Below are 16,227 nucleotides of genomic sequence, written 5' to 3'. Positions count from 1 at the left end.
CACTCAGCCTCCTACACTAACTTTAAAGTGAGCTTTAGGCCAGGTGCGGTGGCTCAAGCCTGTAATCCCAGCACTTTGGGAGGCCGAGATGGGCGGATCACAAGGTCAGGAGATCGAGACCATCCTGGCTAACATGGTGAAACCCCGTCTCTACTAAAAAATACGAAAAACTAGCCGGGCGAGGTGGCGGGTGCCTGTAGTCCCAGCTACTCGGGAGGCTGAGGCAGGAGAATGGCGCAAACCCGGGAGGCGGAGCTTGCAGTGAGCTGAGATCCAGCCACTGCACTCCAGCCTGGGCGACAGAGCAAGACTCTGTCTCAAAAAAAAAAAAAAAAACAAAAAAACAAAACAAAACAAAAAAAAAGTGAGCTTTAAATACTATCTATATGTTGACAATCCTTTCATGCTTAAATACAACTCTTAAATCCAATCTTGAACTCTCTCCTGAACTCCAGATTCACATCATCCAGCTGCCTTTGTGATATTTCCATTTGTATACCTGGAAGACAGCCTACACGTAATATGTTGAAACCAAACTCCTGATTGTCCTTACTCCAATCCCAAAACCTGTTCCTCCCAGTCTTCTCCACCTCAGTAAAGAGCCACATTTTTCTTCCAGTTGCTCAGGCTATCCTTGACTTTTTGAAGTTATCCCTGACTTGTCTCTCTCTTATATCCTGTTCTGTTCTACTTTTTAAATATCTTATCAGTTAAAACACTTCTACTTCTACAGTCTATGTCCAAGCCACCAGAATTTCTCGACAGAATTATTCCAATAGCCTAATAATTCGTCTCCCTGTCTTTGATCTCCTGTTTTCTCTGACAATAGTCAGAATATGAACCCGTTACTCTTCTGCTCAAAAATCCCTAATGCCTTCCCAACTTACTTAAAATGTTGAGGCCCCACATGACCTGGCCCCCTATTCTTTCTCCAGCTTTATCTCCTACCACTTCCTACCCACTCACTCATTGTCCTATAGCTACATTCTGAAGGAAATACACTCCTTGCTATTTTAAATATATCACATGTGCTTCTACCACAGAGCTTTTGGCATTTGCTCTTCCCTTGGTCTAGAATGCTCCTCTCTGATTATCACAGCTTGCTCTCTCATATCCTGGTCTCTGCTCAGATGTCATTTTTTCAGGAAGAACTCTTCAACTACTATATAGAAAACAACATCATCTAAACTATACCACATTATTCCATTTAACCCCTCATCCTGCTTTACATAAACATACATATGTAAAAATATATGTATCTATTTTTTGAGATGGAGTTTTGTTCTTGTTGCCCAGGCTGGAGAGCAATGGCATGATCTTGGCTCACTGCAACCTCCGCCTCCTGGGTTTGTTCACATGATTCTCCTGCCTCAGCCTCCTGAGTAGCTGGGATTATAGGCATGTGCCACCACACCCAGCTAATTTTGTATTTTTAGGAGAAGTGGGGTTTCTCCATGTGGGTCAGGTTGGTCTCCAACTCCTGACTTCAGGTGATCTGCCTGCCTCAGCCTCCCATAAGTTCTGGGATTACAAGCATGAGCCACCGCACCTGGCCTGCCTGCCTCTCTCTCTTTATATATATATATGTACTGTTTATTACCTATCTTTCTTTACTCAAACGTAAATGCATGAAACAGAAATTTAATTTTGTTCACGATGTATTCTGAAGGACTGGAACAAACAATTGGAACATTGTAGTAGCCAATATGTAATTGTTTAATACATGAATAAATGAAAGATCATAACAAAAAAGAGGAAAATATGTGGCTTTTATAAGTGACATGCCAAGAGATTCGTGCTATATCAAAGACTATACAATTAAGAGGAATTATAACAATATCCTCAACTATGGAAGAACACCACAGATAATAACATAACAAACATCAAGCCTGTAATCCCAGCACTTTGGGAGGCCGAGACGGGCAGATCACGAGGTCAGGAGATCGAGACCATCCTGGCTAACACGGTGAAACCCCGTCTCTACTAAAAGAAATACAAAAAACTAGCCGGGCGAGGTGGCGGGCGCCTGTAATCCCAGCTACTCGGGAGGCTGAGGCAGGAGACTGGCGTGAACCCGGGAGGCGGAGCTTGCAGTGAGCTGAGATCCGGCCACTGCACTCCAGCCTGGGCGACAGAGCAGCGAGACTCCGTCTCAAAAAAAAAAAAAAAAAAAAAAAAAAAAAAAGAAAACATAACAAACAGTTCTTTGCTATTTGAGTAACTTCTAGAACAGTGTTTTTTCAATCAGTAGAACTCAAAATACCCTTTTACGAGATATTAACAGGCATGTTGCAAAATGTAGCATGGCACAGACAAAGGCAACATAGTATAGCAGTTACATCATTCTTTCTCCAAACCAGAATGCCTGGATATTTGGTTTTGCCACTTTCCTAACTATGATGGGCCCAAATTACTTAAACTTTCTGCGCCTTAGTCCTCATCTACAAGATAGAGATAACATAATGCCTCACATAGTTTTTATGACGATTAAATCAAATGAATTATGATTTAGAAAGTGCTTTTTAAAAGTACCTGGAATAAAGTAAACTGCATAAAGTTTTGTTGTAAATAAACAACTGTGCTCTATATGCAAATAAGTTTGGGAACAGTGGGTTAAAGTTAAATAAGCTCTTCTATTGAAGATTTCTGAGAGCATTTCATTCGCCAAGGCATACTATAGGTCTTTAAACAAATGTAATTATATACAGAAATTTCCTAATGTATTTGACTAGAAATTCTTGGAACTGGATTTTCTGTGGGACAGCTATTAATGCTTAAGGAAAAATAACTTAGGGAACTCTTTCAGTGAATATCAAAATGCAGGAACACAAGCCAATATAGACCTTTGAGAACAAAGGTAATTTTATTTTATATAAATGAGACAATCCAGCTCTCGCGCTTCAGAAATAAGCAGCAATAGCTACGATGAATCATGACTTAGAAACTGACAGAACATTTAACTATTTTCCACTTGATTTCGTTCCGACTTACCCAGAAAAACCAAATTCTTTTATGGCATTTGATAGCCAATTCAGAGTTTCTGACTGATTTTTGGGATTCTTTTGTGAGAAAGCCATTGACACAACCTGAAACAGGGGAAAACCAACAGATCTGTGTTTTATCTCGTATTTCTTATAGAAATACACACGACATTAAGGCAGATGTGCATTAAACATAGTTTTCTGATGCTAAAACAACTGCAAGAATGCCTTAGGAACAAGAGTTAATCTACACAAGAAAATGAGGTGAGTGACAGTGGGACTAAAAGGCATTCTGGACTGTTTATAGCTTTTCAGCAATTACTCTGCATTATAATGTCTTTTATTTTTAGAGACAAGGTCTTGCTCTGTCACCCAGGAGTACAGTGGCACAATCATCAATCATTGCAGCCTGGAAAGCTCGTGGGCTTTCACCGTCTATAGAATGTTTTGTTTGTTTGTTTTGAGACAGTCTCACTCTGTTGCCCAGGACGGAGTACAGTGGCATGATCTTGGCTCACTGCAATGTCTATCTCCCGGGTTCAAGTGATTCTCCCGCCTCAGCCTCCCTAGTAGCAGGCATTACAGGTTAATTTTTATATTTTCAGTAGAGACGGTGTTTCACCATGTTGGCCAGGCTGGTCTCAAACTCCTGGCCTTACGTTGTCCTCCCTCCTCGGCCTCCCAAAGTGCTGGGATTACAGGTGTGAGACCCTGTGTCTGACCAAATATTTTTGACTAACATAAATTTTCATCACTAGGCAATAGAGTATTTTTAAAGGTAAAAATGGAAATGCAGTATCAAAGGGCCGGGTGTGGTGGCTCATGCCTGTAATCCCAGCACTTTGGGAGGCTAAGGCAGGTGGATTACCCGAGGTCAGGAGTTTGAGACCAGTCTGGCTAACATGATGAAATCCTGTCTCTATTAAAATTCAAAAATTAGGCAGGTGTGGTGGCAGGTGCCTGTAATCCCAGCTATGCGGGAGGCTGGAAGCAGGAGAATCACTTGAACCCAGGAGGGTTGCAGTGAGCCGAGATTGCACCACTGCACTCCAGCCTGGGCGACAGAGTGAAATTCCATCTCAAAACAAAATGCAGTATCAAAAAAGATTTTACTTGAGAAGATAAAAACTAATGTTTAATTAGTAAGCTTAAAGTTTGGGTAAAAAAATGAGGAAAACTGGAGGAATAAGAGTTCTATGTTACTAACCTGTTCAGCAGTCCACGGTAACATACAGGCTTCAGCTATTGCTGTCATAGCTTCTTTTGCATTGTTCCCACATTTCACATCTCCAATCTTGTCCACAAGGCCATCTAACACAATCTGAGCTGACGTTTTGGAAAAATTTCCCTTCTGGGCAATCAAAGCAACTATGTGAAGCTTCATTTGCATCACCTGAACAAGGATAAGTATCATAAAGTTAGGAGCAAGCCAAGGACATTTATTTATTTACTTGTGTTAACAGCATGTAACAGATATGACACAGTTAGGGACAGCTGAGAACACAACTAAAGTAAAAGGAGGATTTTAAACAAATATGCAAAATAATTTGTATCCTTTAATTGTTACCAATTACTTAACTGACAGTGAACAGAGGGAAAAAAAAGCTACTCAGTGTTCCAAAATATTAACAAGTAATACTGCACAGAAAGTTTATGAATTGAAAAATCTGATTTTTAAATTTTCCTCCTCTTATGATTATTTGCATTTAGTACTGAATACACATCCTAAAATACACAACAAATTACTACTGACTGCATAACAGAATTACTACTAGGGCTGCCTACAAAAACACTACAACTCTCTTATACACACACACAACACAGAACTTGAGAGATTTTAGAGAACTTGTTGGCTTTTAAGTAAAAGAATAAAAACATCTGTGGACAATAATTTAAAGATATTATTGTGATGACAGATCTATGGGATTAAGGACCCCTTTGCTCATAAATATTTTTCTTTGTATTGTGTGAATATTTTAACTTTGTTAAGCCACTAGAAATTCTATTATACAGATTCATTTAGGTGACAAATACCCTCACTTATTTATTTATGTATGTACGTATTTATTTATTTGACAGAATCTTGTTCTGTCACCCGGGCTGGAGTGCAGTGGTGTGATATCAGCTTACTGCAACCTCTGCCTCCTGGGTTCAAGTGATTCTCATGCCTCAGCCGCCCAAGTAGCTGGGATTACTTATAGGCACCTGCAACCACGCCTGGCTAATTTTTGTATTTTTAGTAGAGATGAGGTTTCACCATGTTGGCCGGGCTGGTCTCGATCTCCTGACCTCAAGTGAATGTCAAGTGGATCTCAAGTGGATCTCACCTCAGCCTCCCCAAGTGCTGAGATTACAGGCATGAGCCACTGTGCCCAGCCACACAAACACCCTCTTTAAAATGCAATTATTGCCTGGCTCATGCCTGTAATCCCAGCACTTTGGTAGGTTGAGGCGAGAGGAATGCTTGAGGCCGGGAGTTCAAGACCAGCCTGGTCAATATGGAGGGACCCCAGTTCTACAACAAGTACAAAAATTAGTTGGGTGCGGCCCTCGCCTGTAGTCCTAGCTACTTGGGAGGCTGAGGTGGGAGGATCACTTGAACCCAGGAGGCTGAGGCTGCAGAAAGACATGTTCACACTACTGCACTCTAGCCTGGGCAAGAGAGTGAGACTTTGTCTCAAACCCCCAAAATTTGACATAGCAGGCGTGTGAAAAAAATAAAAAAGTAGGCCGGGTGCGGTGGCTCAAGCCTGTAATCCCAGCACTTTGGGAGGCCGAGACGGGCGGATCACGAGGTCAGGAGATCGAGACCATCCTGGCTAATACGGTGAAACCCTGTCTCTACTTAAAAATACAAAAAACTAGCCGGGCGACGAGGCGGGCGCCTGTAGTCCCAGCTACTCGGGAGGCTGAGGCAGGAGAATGGCATAAACCCGGGAGGTGGAGCTTGCAGTGAGCTGAGATCCGGCCACTGCACTCCAGCCTGGGTGGCAGAGCAAGACTCCGTCTCAAAAAAAAAAAAATAAAAATTAAAATAAAAAAGTAAAAAATTAAAAAAATAATCCCAAACCAAAAAACAAAACAAAGAAATGTAATTATCTTGAGTGGGACTTCTGCAATTGTAGAGTCAATACCTCTGAAAAACTGATCTTCCTTAAAAGCAACAGAACACTGGCAAAAACTATCCAAATCAACTTACCTCACAACTTTGACAATTAAAAAAGGCTTGTAACAATACAAGAACCATTTAAAGACAGGATGCTGAAATTTCAGTAAGGACAGTGAGGTTTCTGGTGATTTAACTTGCCTTGTTCCCCTTTTCTTCCAGCTCCACAGTAGCCTTCAAAACCTGAAGTCTTGTAACCATAGCAACTATGAAAACCAAGAGCTGTGCAGCCACTGGCAGGTGGGGGGACAGCTCAGGTTTGGACTTCCTCAAAAAGTTTTGACCCAAAGTACCGTCTTTTCTGGCTGCTTCCTAGAAAAGCTCCATTTGAAGGGCCTGTTATTTGACCGGACTCTAGCTAGCTCAGTGGGAAAAGCCCTATCCCCAGGGATTTTGTTGAAAACAACAAAAACAATGAGTGGCAACTGCTTAACATCTAACATCAGAGCTGTGCAAGTCCACAATACCAGTTGGGAGAAACCAGCTTGGTCAAAAACATAAAAGGATCTAGGGAATAAGGTATCCACAGAGGACTCTGAGAATCTAGAAGGTCATGTGAATATTCACGGTTGTGTGTATGCCCAGGAAAGACTGAAAAGGGCCCTAATCTCGGATCTCTGACTGACTTTCAAGACCTTGCTTAAAAAGTGAATTCCAGGGTAAAGCTGTAAAGTGCCTGAGTATCTCTGGCATGACCCAGCGCGCACACACACACAAACACACACACAGACACACATACACACACACACACACAACCCCGCCCTTGGCAGAGGGTGGGAGACAGATCATATTGGTTCAAGGCATTTAAGAAAATCTGTCCAGGCCGGGCGCGGTGACTCAAGCCTGTAATCCCAGCACTTTGGGAGGCCGAGACGGGCAGATCACAGGGTCAGGAGATCGAGACCATCCTGGCTAACATGGTGAAACCCCGTCTCTACTAAAAATACAAAAAACTAGCCGGGCGAGGTGGCGGGCGCCTGTAGTCCCAGCTACTTGGGAGGCTGAGGCAGGAGAATGGCGTGAACCCGGGAGGCGGAGCTTGCAGTGAGCCAAGATTGCGCCATTGCACTCCAGTCTGGGCGACAGAGCGAGACTCCGCCTCAAAAAAAAAAAAAAAAAGAAAATCTGTCCAATCATTAGCTCGTCATTAAGTTAACCAAGGAGAGAGTCTTTGGTGGCTGAAAATCAAAATCACAATGAGATTACACTTCATACTCTCTAAGAATTTGAGAAAAAAATTAGCAAGGTGTAGTGATGCATGCCTGTGGTCCCAACTACTCCGGAGGCTAAAATGGGAAGATCTCTTGAGCCTAAGATGTCAACGCTGCAGTGAGCCACGTTTGCACCACCACACTCCAGCCTGGACAACTGAGTGAAGGCCTTTCTCAAAAAAAAAAAAAAGTGCTGTGAGAGCAAGAGGACAACTCAAGAATCTTTTAGAATATTTAGCCTTTGTGGAGCTGGCCTATACGAGTAAGGTGCTATGTAACCTATGTAACACAATCTAAGGGAAACACAGTGTATGAGAGACCTAAACATCCTAGAGGCAAAACAAGAGGTGGCAGCAGAAGAGAAACCAAAAAGAGACTAGCAGGATGCCAAAAATAAACCTGATACATTTCAAGTTTGTTTAGCATAAGATCTATTTTATGTACATCTAGAAAAAGAGAAGGAAACTTTTTCTCATTTTCCTTCCTGTACCACTTTCCTGTACTTCCCTCTATACCCACCCCTTAGACTAATAACTTGGTACTGCTAAATTTCAGTTCTATTATCAGTTAATGGGGCTATACAATTGATTATATTGTAAATTTTCATTGGTAATTTAAGGACTGCTCTTATTTTTTATCCCATCAAATAAAAAAGCTATCTCACTGTTTATTTCTCCCTTGAATATGTAAAGATTAGATAAGAAGCCTTCTAGGCCTAAAAATGAGAAGAAAAAAATGCATATATCTAAATTATACAAATTATATATGGATGTATATATTTACATATTTATACATATATAAATTCCTAGTTATATAAAGTTATACAGTTGACCCTTGTACAACATGGGTTTGAACTGCAAAGATCCACTTATGCATGAATTTTCTTCTGCCTCTGCCACTCCTGAATCAGCAAGACAAACCCCTTTTCTTACTTTCTCCTCCTCAGCCTATTCAACATGAAGATGATGGGAAATGAAGACCTTTATGATGATCCATTGCCATTTAATAAATAGTAAATATGTTTTCTCTTCCTTAGGATTTTCTTAATCACATTTTTTCTCTAGCTTACTTTAATTGTAAGAATACAATATACAATACATGTAACATACAAAATACGTTAACTGACTATGTTATCAGTAGGGCTTCTGGCAACAGTAGGCTATTAGTAGTTAAGTTCTTGGGGAGTCCAGAGTTATATGTGAAGTTTCAACGACACAAGGGGTAGTGCCCCTAATTGCCACATTGTTCAAGAGTCAACTGTAGTTATGTGTTCAATCAAAATGCACACACCCCATTGTTCATTAAAAATCATTACCAAGCCAGGCACGGTGGCTCACACCTGTAATCTCAGTACTTTGGGAGGCCAAGACAGGCGGATCATCTGAGGTCAGGAGTTCGAGACCAGCCTGACCAACATAGAGAAACCCGTCTTTACTAAAAATACAAAATTAGCTGGGCGTGGTGACGGGTGCCTGTAATCCCAGCTACTCGGGAGGCTGAGGCAGGAGAATCACTTGAACCTAGGAGGCAGAGGTTGCAGTGAGCCAAGATCATGCCATTGCACTCCAGCCTGGACAACAAGAGTGAAACTCCATCTCAAAAAAAAAAAAAATCAAAAAAAAAAAAAAAAATTCATTACCAAAACTATTCCGCTGTATTACTCCATAGGATGATGTAATGTAAATTACTTCAATAAAAGACATCAAATCTCACATTTTAAATACCTGAAAATTAGTTTCTTTCCATCCAGGTTTCTTGGCTAGCATCCTCACTAATGCCTGGCATGGCATTTCAGTTCGGTCCATTAGCTCAACAGCCTTGAAGTAAATTAAGAGAATAAAAGAGTTAAAGGGTTAAAGATTTAGTTCCAAAGAAAATACCAAAGTCAAGTAAGTGGTTACCTCTGAAGAAAGGAGTGGAATAGAACTGAGGAGGGTTATTGAGGGAGCTTATATAGCTTCTGCTGTTATGCTTTATTTCTTTGTGTTTTTATGTCTATGCTTTATTTCTTAAGCTAGATGGTTGGTATATGGCTGTTAAATTAGTATCACTGAACATTTATCTCACATTTCAGGAATTCACAAAAAGTTTGCACCATGCAAAATAATAGTTTTCATTTGCCTAGTATGTAGCAGAAACTGCTTATACATATTTTCTCTTCCTTGATTTTCCTAAAAACAGTAAAGCAGAATAGATTCGAAGTTCTAAAGTACTGAATATTAAAGATGTACAAACTCAGATCTAAACCGAATGGGCAGCAGAAGCAGGACTGGAAGGCTTCTCTGCCTTAAGTGACAGTGCTCTTGCAGTTGCTCCTCACCCTTCCTCATTAGAATCACCCGGTATATGCCAAAATGAACTGCCATGTTCCTTTACAACACAGGTTTTTGAGAGGTTTTGTCCAATTCTACCAAGGAATCATGATGATAAAGCCGGAAAAAAGTACTGGATGAGGGATGGTTTAAGTAGAGAGACCTATTTGCCTAGGAAGTTTATGAGCAAGTATCATAGTTAAAAAATTAATCTAAGCTGGGCTGGGCCGGGCGTGGTGGCTCATGTCTGTAATCCCAGCACTTTGGGAGGCCGAGGTGGATGGATCATGAAGTCAGGAGATCGAGACCATCCTGGCTAACACAGTGAAACCCCGTCTCTACTGAAAATACAAAAAATTAGCCAGGCGTGGTGGCGGGCACCTGTAGTCCCAGCTACTCAGGAGGCTGAGGCAGGAGAATGGCATGAACCCAGGAGGCGGAGCTTGCAGTGAGCTGAGATCACGCCACTGTACTCCAGCATGAGCAACAGAGCGAGACTCTGTCTCAAAAAAAAAAAAAAAAAATTAATCTAAGCCTTATAATTCAGAATAAGAATATAATTTTCTTAAGTATTAAGTCATGAGCTTATAGAGGCCATAGAATACTGATGTTTAAAATAGCAAACACTACACAGCTACAAAAAATAAAAAGTCCCACCTCATCTTTAATGCCATGAAATGTGTTCACTGGTTATAAAACACCACAATTAGGACAAATTCTTTATTATCAATTTCACTGCTTCCATATAATCTGATTTTCTTTCATACTCAATTCATCCCTATGCACTACCTTCTGGAACTCTTCCATACAAGCCAGCCTTTCTTTCCAGTTACTGCTGTCAAGAAACTGTATACAGGTAGGGGGAAGAACAGCCGAAGCTTTTTCTTCACATACTTCTATCTGTAAGATACAAAAACATACTAGAATTAGGAATTGCTTAAGGGAACAGATGACAAAAATGTAAACATACTCCAGTCAAAACTAAAAGAATACTCCCGTGGTATGCTATAGTTTCTGAGGCTTCTATTATACTTTGATAAAGGAGACTGTCCCAAGGCAGTTCCAATAAGCTAAAAGATATCAATTAACTGTATGTTGCAGAACCCACCAAGAACTCCAGTCTTCTCATAGGTCTCACTTTGCAGGGTTCATGAGTTTCAGGCTTAGTGTGTAATACTGACCGAGAGCTCAGGCTCCACTATTTCTTTGGTCTCCAGTCCTTTCTTGTTCTTGGTTCCAGTATTCCCTGCGCCTCCTGGTGCAGCTGGTTTCCCCTTCTTCGGTGGCCCACCAGCCTAAAACAATTTAAAAAATAAAAATTAAACCACTTAAGGATTTAAAATGGTGGAGTTATTTTTTATTTTTTTTGAGACAGTGTCTCATTTTGTTGTCGAGCCTGGAACGCAGTTGCACAAGCTCGGCTCACTACAGGCTCAACCTCCTGGGCTCAAGGGATCTTCCTTCCCACCTCAGCCTACTGTGTAGCTCGGACCACAGGCGTGTGCTACCAGGTCTGGCTAATTAAAAAAAATTTTTTTGTAGAGACAGGGTTTTGCCATGTTGCCCAGGCTGGTCCCGAATTCCTGGCCTCAAGTGATCCTTCTGTCTTGGCCTCCCAAAGTGCTGGGATTACAAGCATGAATCACTGTACCCGGCCTAAAATAGTGGTTTTTAAACTTTTATTGAGTCACATTCTCCCTCAAAAGTTTGATTAAAATGAGGGATTACCCTAAAATAAACATTTTTTGTACCTACAAAATTTAGCACAGTTTCAAGGTCAGACAGAACCCCTGAAGACCACCTATGGGGTAATCTGTAGACCCCATATTAAAAATTTGATTTTATAATTAATGAGATAAATGAAACAAGAGATGGCCTCAAATTATACTACATTTACAAATTAATTTGAGAATGACATCCCGATACCTTTTTTTTTTTACATTTATTTGGGGTTTGTTTGTTTTCTGAGACAGGGTCTTGCTCTGTCATCCAGGCTGGAGTGCAGTGGCCCGATTACGGCTCACTGCAGCCTTGACCTCCTGGGCTTAAGTGAGCCTCCCACCTCAGCTTCCCAAGTAGCTGAGCACAGTAGTTCACACCTGTAATCCCAGCACTCTGGGAGGCTAAGGATCCCTTGAGCCCAGGAGTTTGAGACCAGCCTGGGCAGTATGGCAAGACCCCATCTTTACAAAAAAATACAAAAAATATTCATTCCACTCGTTTTCAAAAGTCCCAAGATACAAAAGCAGAATATGTATGGGGGGAAAAGTCACAAGAAAATAGTATATCACAATGTACACAGCAAATGATAACTATATTATGGCAACACGCATCACCATTCACATTGTTCCTTCTACCTATTTTGGATATTTGTTATGAAATGCCGCAAACCTAAAAAGAAAAGATAAAATAACAGAGGACCAAATTAATCTTCAGCATCCAGAGTTGTTCTGAAACTAATGTTATCTTGAATATATTCCAATATTTTAAGTTGTAGTTAGCAAAACCAAGGATGCCAGTTTTTAACTAAATGGAAGCCTGTAATACTTACCATGTCATATCAACAGTATGGTTTTGTTGGTTCATAGTAATAACCCCATAAAGGGATTTATATTCTAACCCTAAAAATAGAAAATTCTGTACTTTTTGATTAACTACGATACCTCTTCTGGATCTTTCTCTGTAACAGCATTCTCTATATGCAGAGATACTTCAAATAACAAATCTCCTACTATTCTTTTTGTTGTTGTTAACAGACATCAATTTTTACTTATTAATTGACAGATTTGCTGAGGCTGGGCATGGTGGCTTATGCCTGTAATTTCAGCACTTTGGGAGTCTGAGGCAGGCAGATAATTTGAGGTCGGGAGTTTGAGACCAGGCTGGACAACATGGTGAAACCTTGTATCTACTAAAAATATAAAAATTAGCCAGGGGTGGTGGCAGGTGCCTATAATCCCAGCTACTTGGGAGGCTGAGGCAGGAGGATTCCTTGAATCTGGGAGACACAGGTTGCAGTGAGCCGAGATTGCATCACTGCACTCCAGTCTGGGCAACAGAGCGAGACTCCATCTCAAAAATAAAAAAGTTAAGACAGTAAATTTTATGTTAAATTGATAAAAATACACTTCTGTGCCTTTGTTACCATTTTTATCTCTATTAAAGCTTCAAATAGCTGAATTTATTGCTGGAATATCCTATCTTCATTAACAGATTTTCTGCTGTATTTTTAATGTGGCAAATGAATTCATTTCTCAAACAAAATAATTTTAGAGGAATAACCATGAACCTGAGACTCAGACCCTTCCTTACTAAATTCTATTTTCAAATAACCTATTAACCTTAGCAGCAGGTGCCTTTTTTAGAGGTCCTGGTTTGGGTGCAGAAATGTCCTTTGTGTCCTTATCTCCTGCAGCCCCTGAAGCAGCAGTCCTTCCAGGCAGAGGTTTGAATTCCTTCTTATCAGCAGCTAGTCCAGCTTTCTTACCATGTATTAGTTCTACCTTTTCTGAACATTCTTTGATCTGGAGAATGAAAATGAGATGAACATCATTAAGCCCAACTTTGAAACACAACCACTATGTTATTACATTTCTAAACCACAACTACACGTAAGAATTCAGAGAAATGGCTGGGCAAGGTGGCTCAAGCCTATAATCCCAGCACTTTGGGAGGCCGAGATGGGTGGATCACTTGAGGTCAGAGGTCTGAGACCAGCCTGGCCAACATGGTGAAACCCTGTCTCTACCAAAAACACAAAAAAATTAGCCGGGCATGGTGGCAGACGCCTGTATTCCCAGCTACTTGGGAGGCTGAGGCACAAGAATCGTTTGAACTCAGGAGGCAGAGGTTGCAGTGAGCTGAGATTGTGCCATTTGCACTCCATCCTGGGTGACAAAGTGAGACTCGTTCCCCCCCAAAAAAAAAAAAAAGAAAATTCAGAGAAAAAATTTCCTTTTCAACAAAGATAAATTATCCACACTTTTCTGGCAGTAGATAGGCATATGTAAGATATTAATCTGACGTTTTATTTCTTTACAAATTAGAATTGTAATAAACTTAAAATGACCATATTGTTTATGGAAGACATTCACATATAGGAAGGTAACTTTCCGGACTTTAGAAATAAATTTATCTCACAGAACTGTTTTCATCTTCTCTACAGATTGGTCACTCAGCTTTTTTTGGTTACAATTTGAAAGATATTTCTACTATTATCACCATCATAGCCTTAAATGAAACTTAAATTCTCAAAAGCTGTTTTCAAACTCTAGGTATGAACTACCAGTGGAGGATGAAATAAATTTCCTGAGGTGATATCAGCATTTTTTTTCTTAGTAAAACAACAGACAAAATTGAAGACAAAAAGTACCAGAGAGCATCCTCCAAAACTTGTTTCAATTATGCATCTCTTTCCTACTGTAAAGGGCGATTTTTTAAAAAATCAAGAAATCCTGATCAAAAGAATACCAGTACTCTCCAATTGTCAAGAGACAAAGCCATGATGCAGAGAGACAGGACTGTTGTCCAAATTCAGTCCAATCCATTACTAACCTACCTTATCAAGCTTGAGTTTGTCCACATCAGCTAAGAATGGGTTTACTGCTTTCTCGCCAACCACCTTCAAAGCAGTACCCAATGCTTCAAATGCAGCATCTCTGACTTCAGGAGCAGAATCATTGATGTGCTATAGTCCAGAAGTAAGCAAAATATTAATGCAAGGTATTTTAGGCATTACTCATTTTAATTCAGACTGATGGTTGCTGGATAAAGAATTTGCTTTTTACAATTTTCTGAAGCTAAGTGTAGCTTTCCTTGTGCCAACTGACAGTTCCTCTTTCAAAAATTCTTTCTGGGCCAGGCATGGCGGCTCATGCCTGTAATCCCAGCACTTTGGGAGGCCAAGACAGGTGGATTACCTGAGGTCAGGAGTTTGAGACCAGCCTGGCCAACATAGTGAAACCCCATCTGTACTAAAATACAAAAACTAGCCAGGCATGGTGGCACACACCTATAATCCCAACTACTCAGGAGGCTGAGGCAGGAGAATTGCTTGAGCCTGGGAGGCAGAGGTTGCAGTGAGCCAAGATTGTGTGACTGCACTCCAGCCGGGGCAACAGAGCTAAACTCCATCTCAAACAAAAAAAACAAAAACAAAAACAAACAAAAAAATTCTTTCTGGGTTAAGGAAACCCTTGGTAATCCATTTAGCAAAATTAAGTGCTTCCTTTTCCTCTTACCCTCTATCTAAAATGACTCATTCCCAGATGATCTTCAAATACTCCACATTTGATGCCTATGCTTGGCCAGATCCAGCTGAACACCAGTATATGGGCCAAGTAAGAAACAAAATATTTAACAGTTAATGGAATCATAACACTAACTTGTGCTTTCTTTAAAGAAGAGGAACACAGTTATGAGAATTTGGATTCAGTTTCCAAGCTGCAAAGAGTCTGTTCCTCAAAAGATTATGACCTCTATAGTCTGAAAGTCAAGTAGTCACTGTACATAATTAGCAGGAAAAAAATCTTGCCTAGGTATAATTTCAATATTCCCCCAATTTCAAGGAGAGTCTGTACCTTAAGTAGTGCAGCACAAAAGGGCTTTAGCAAGCTCTTTGGCAGGGTAGAAGCAGTGCAGTGGCGGAAACTTCTTGCAATAAAAAGAGATGTCTGCTGCTTGATGGTTGGATTTTTATTATCCATTACTGCTAAAACATCCTCACTGATGTTCTGTAGTGTGGTCTTTAGGAAAAAAATGTGCTTAATGAACTTTTTTCAATTGTAAAGAACAATCAAAATATTATATTGACAAACTTTACTTCAGATAAAACTACAAACTCACGCTGTCAACTTACAGTAAGGAAGATTGCATCAATTGCCTCCTGCAAGGCTTGTACCACTTGAGGTTTCTTCTCTTTGAATTTCTCCAAGATGGTTGGCACAACCTGTAAAAGTGAATGGCTAGAACATTATTCAGCAACAAAGAGGAATGATATATTTATGTATACCAGAACATGGCTGAACCTTAAAAATAGTATGCTAAGTTTAAAAAAAGCCAGTCATAGGCTGGGCACAGTGACTCATGCCTGTAATCCCAGCACTTTGGGAGGCTGAGGCAGGTGGGTTACTTGAGGCCAGGAGTTCAAGACCAGCCTAAGCAACAGAGTGAGATCTTGTCTCTACTAAAACAAACAAAAAAATGAGCCAGGTGCGGTGGTATGTGCCTGTGACCCCAGCTACTTGGGAGGTTGAGGTGGGAGGATCACTTGAACCCAAGAGGTCAAAGCTGCAGTGAGCTGTGATTGCATCACTGTATTGTAGCCTGGGCAACACAGCAAAACCCTGTCTTCCAAAAAAAAAAAAAGCAGTCGCAAAGACCATGCTTTGTACGATGACTCCATTTACATGAAATGCTAAAACCACAGAGACAAAAAAGTAGATTAGTGGTTGCTAGGGTCAAGGGCAAGGAGCAGCACGGGAAGTGACTGTTAATGGGCAAGGGGTTTCTTTCTGGGGTGATGAAAATGTTCTGGAATTAGATAGTGCTGATAGTTA

The 16,227-nt window shown here is 40.6% G+C and overlaps 1 protein-coding gene across 4 annotated transcripts in view; it reads right to left on the bottom strand.

Moving 5' to 3' along the window:
* CKAP5 (cytoskeleton associated protein 5) overlaps positions 1 to 16,227 on the bottom strand; it is a 105,379-nt gene that overhangs the window by 41,639 nt on the left and 47,513 nt on the right. For all 4 annotated transcript variants that reach the window (XM_033207816.1, XM_033207819.1, XM_033207818.1 and 1 more), the window contains exons 10-18: positions 15,528 to 15,617; positions 15,250 to 15,414; positions 14,229 to 14,357; positions 13,012 to 13,194; positions 10,852 to 10,965; positions 10,460 to 10,570; positions 9,083 to 9,175; positions 4,189 to 4,374; positions 2,992 to 3,086 (exon numbers count right to left, since the gene is read on the bottom strand). In XM_033207816.1, coding sequence (XP_033063707.1) covers positions 2,992 to 3,086; positions 4,189 to 4,374; positions 9,083 to 9,175; positions 10,460 to 10,570; positions 10,852 to 10,965; positions 13,012 to 13,194; positions 14,229 to 14,357; positions 15,250 to 15,414; positions 15,528 to 15,617 — 1,166 coding nt within the window. The remainder of the gene's footprint in view (positions 1 to 2,991; positions 3,087 to 4,188; positions 4,375 to 9,082; positions 9,176 to 10,459; positions 10,571 to 10,851; positions 10,966 to 13,011; positions 13,195 to 14,228; positions 14,358 to 15,249; positions 15,415 to 15,527; positions 15,618 to 16,227) is intronic.

Source organism: Trachypithecus francoisi, unplaced genomic scaffold (genome assembly GCF_009764315.1).
Source record: "Trachypithecus francoisi isolate TF-2019V2 unplaced genomic scaffold, Tfra_2.0 Lachesis_group8, whole genome shotgun sequence".
NCBI lineage: Eukaryota > Metazoa > Chordata > Mammalia > Primates > Cercopithecidae > Trachypithecus > Trachypithecus francoisi.
This window is presented reverse-complemented; position numbering and strand designations above follow the sequence as displayed.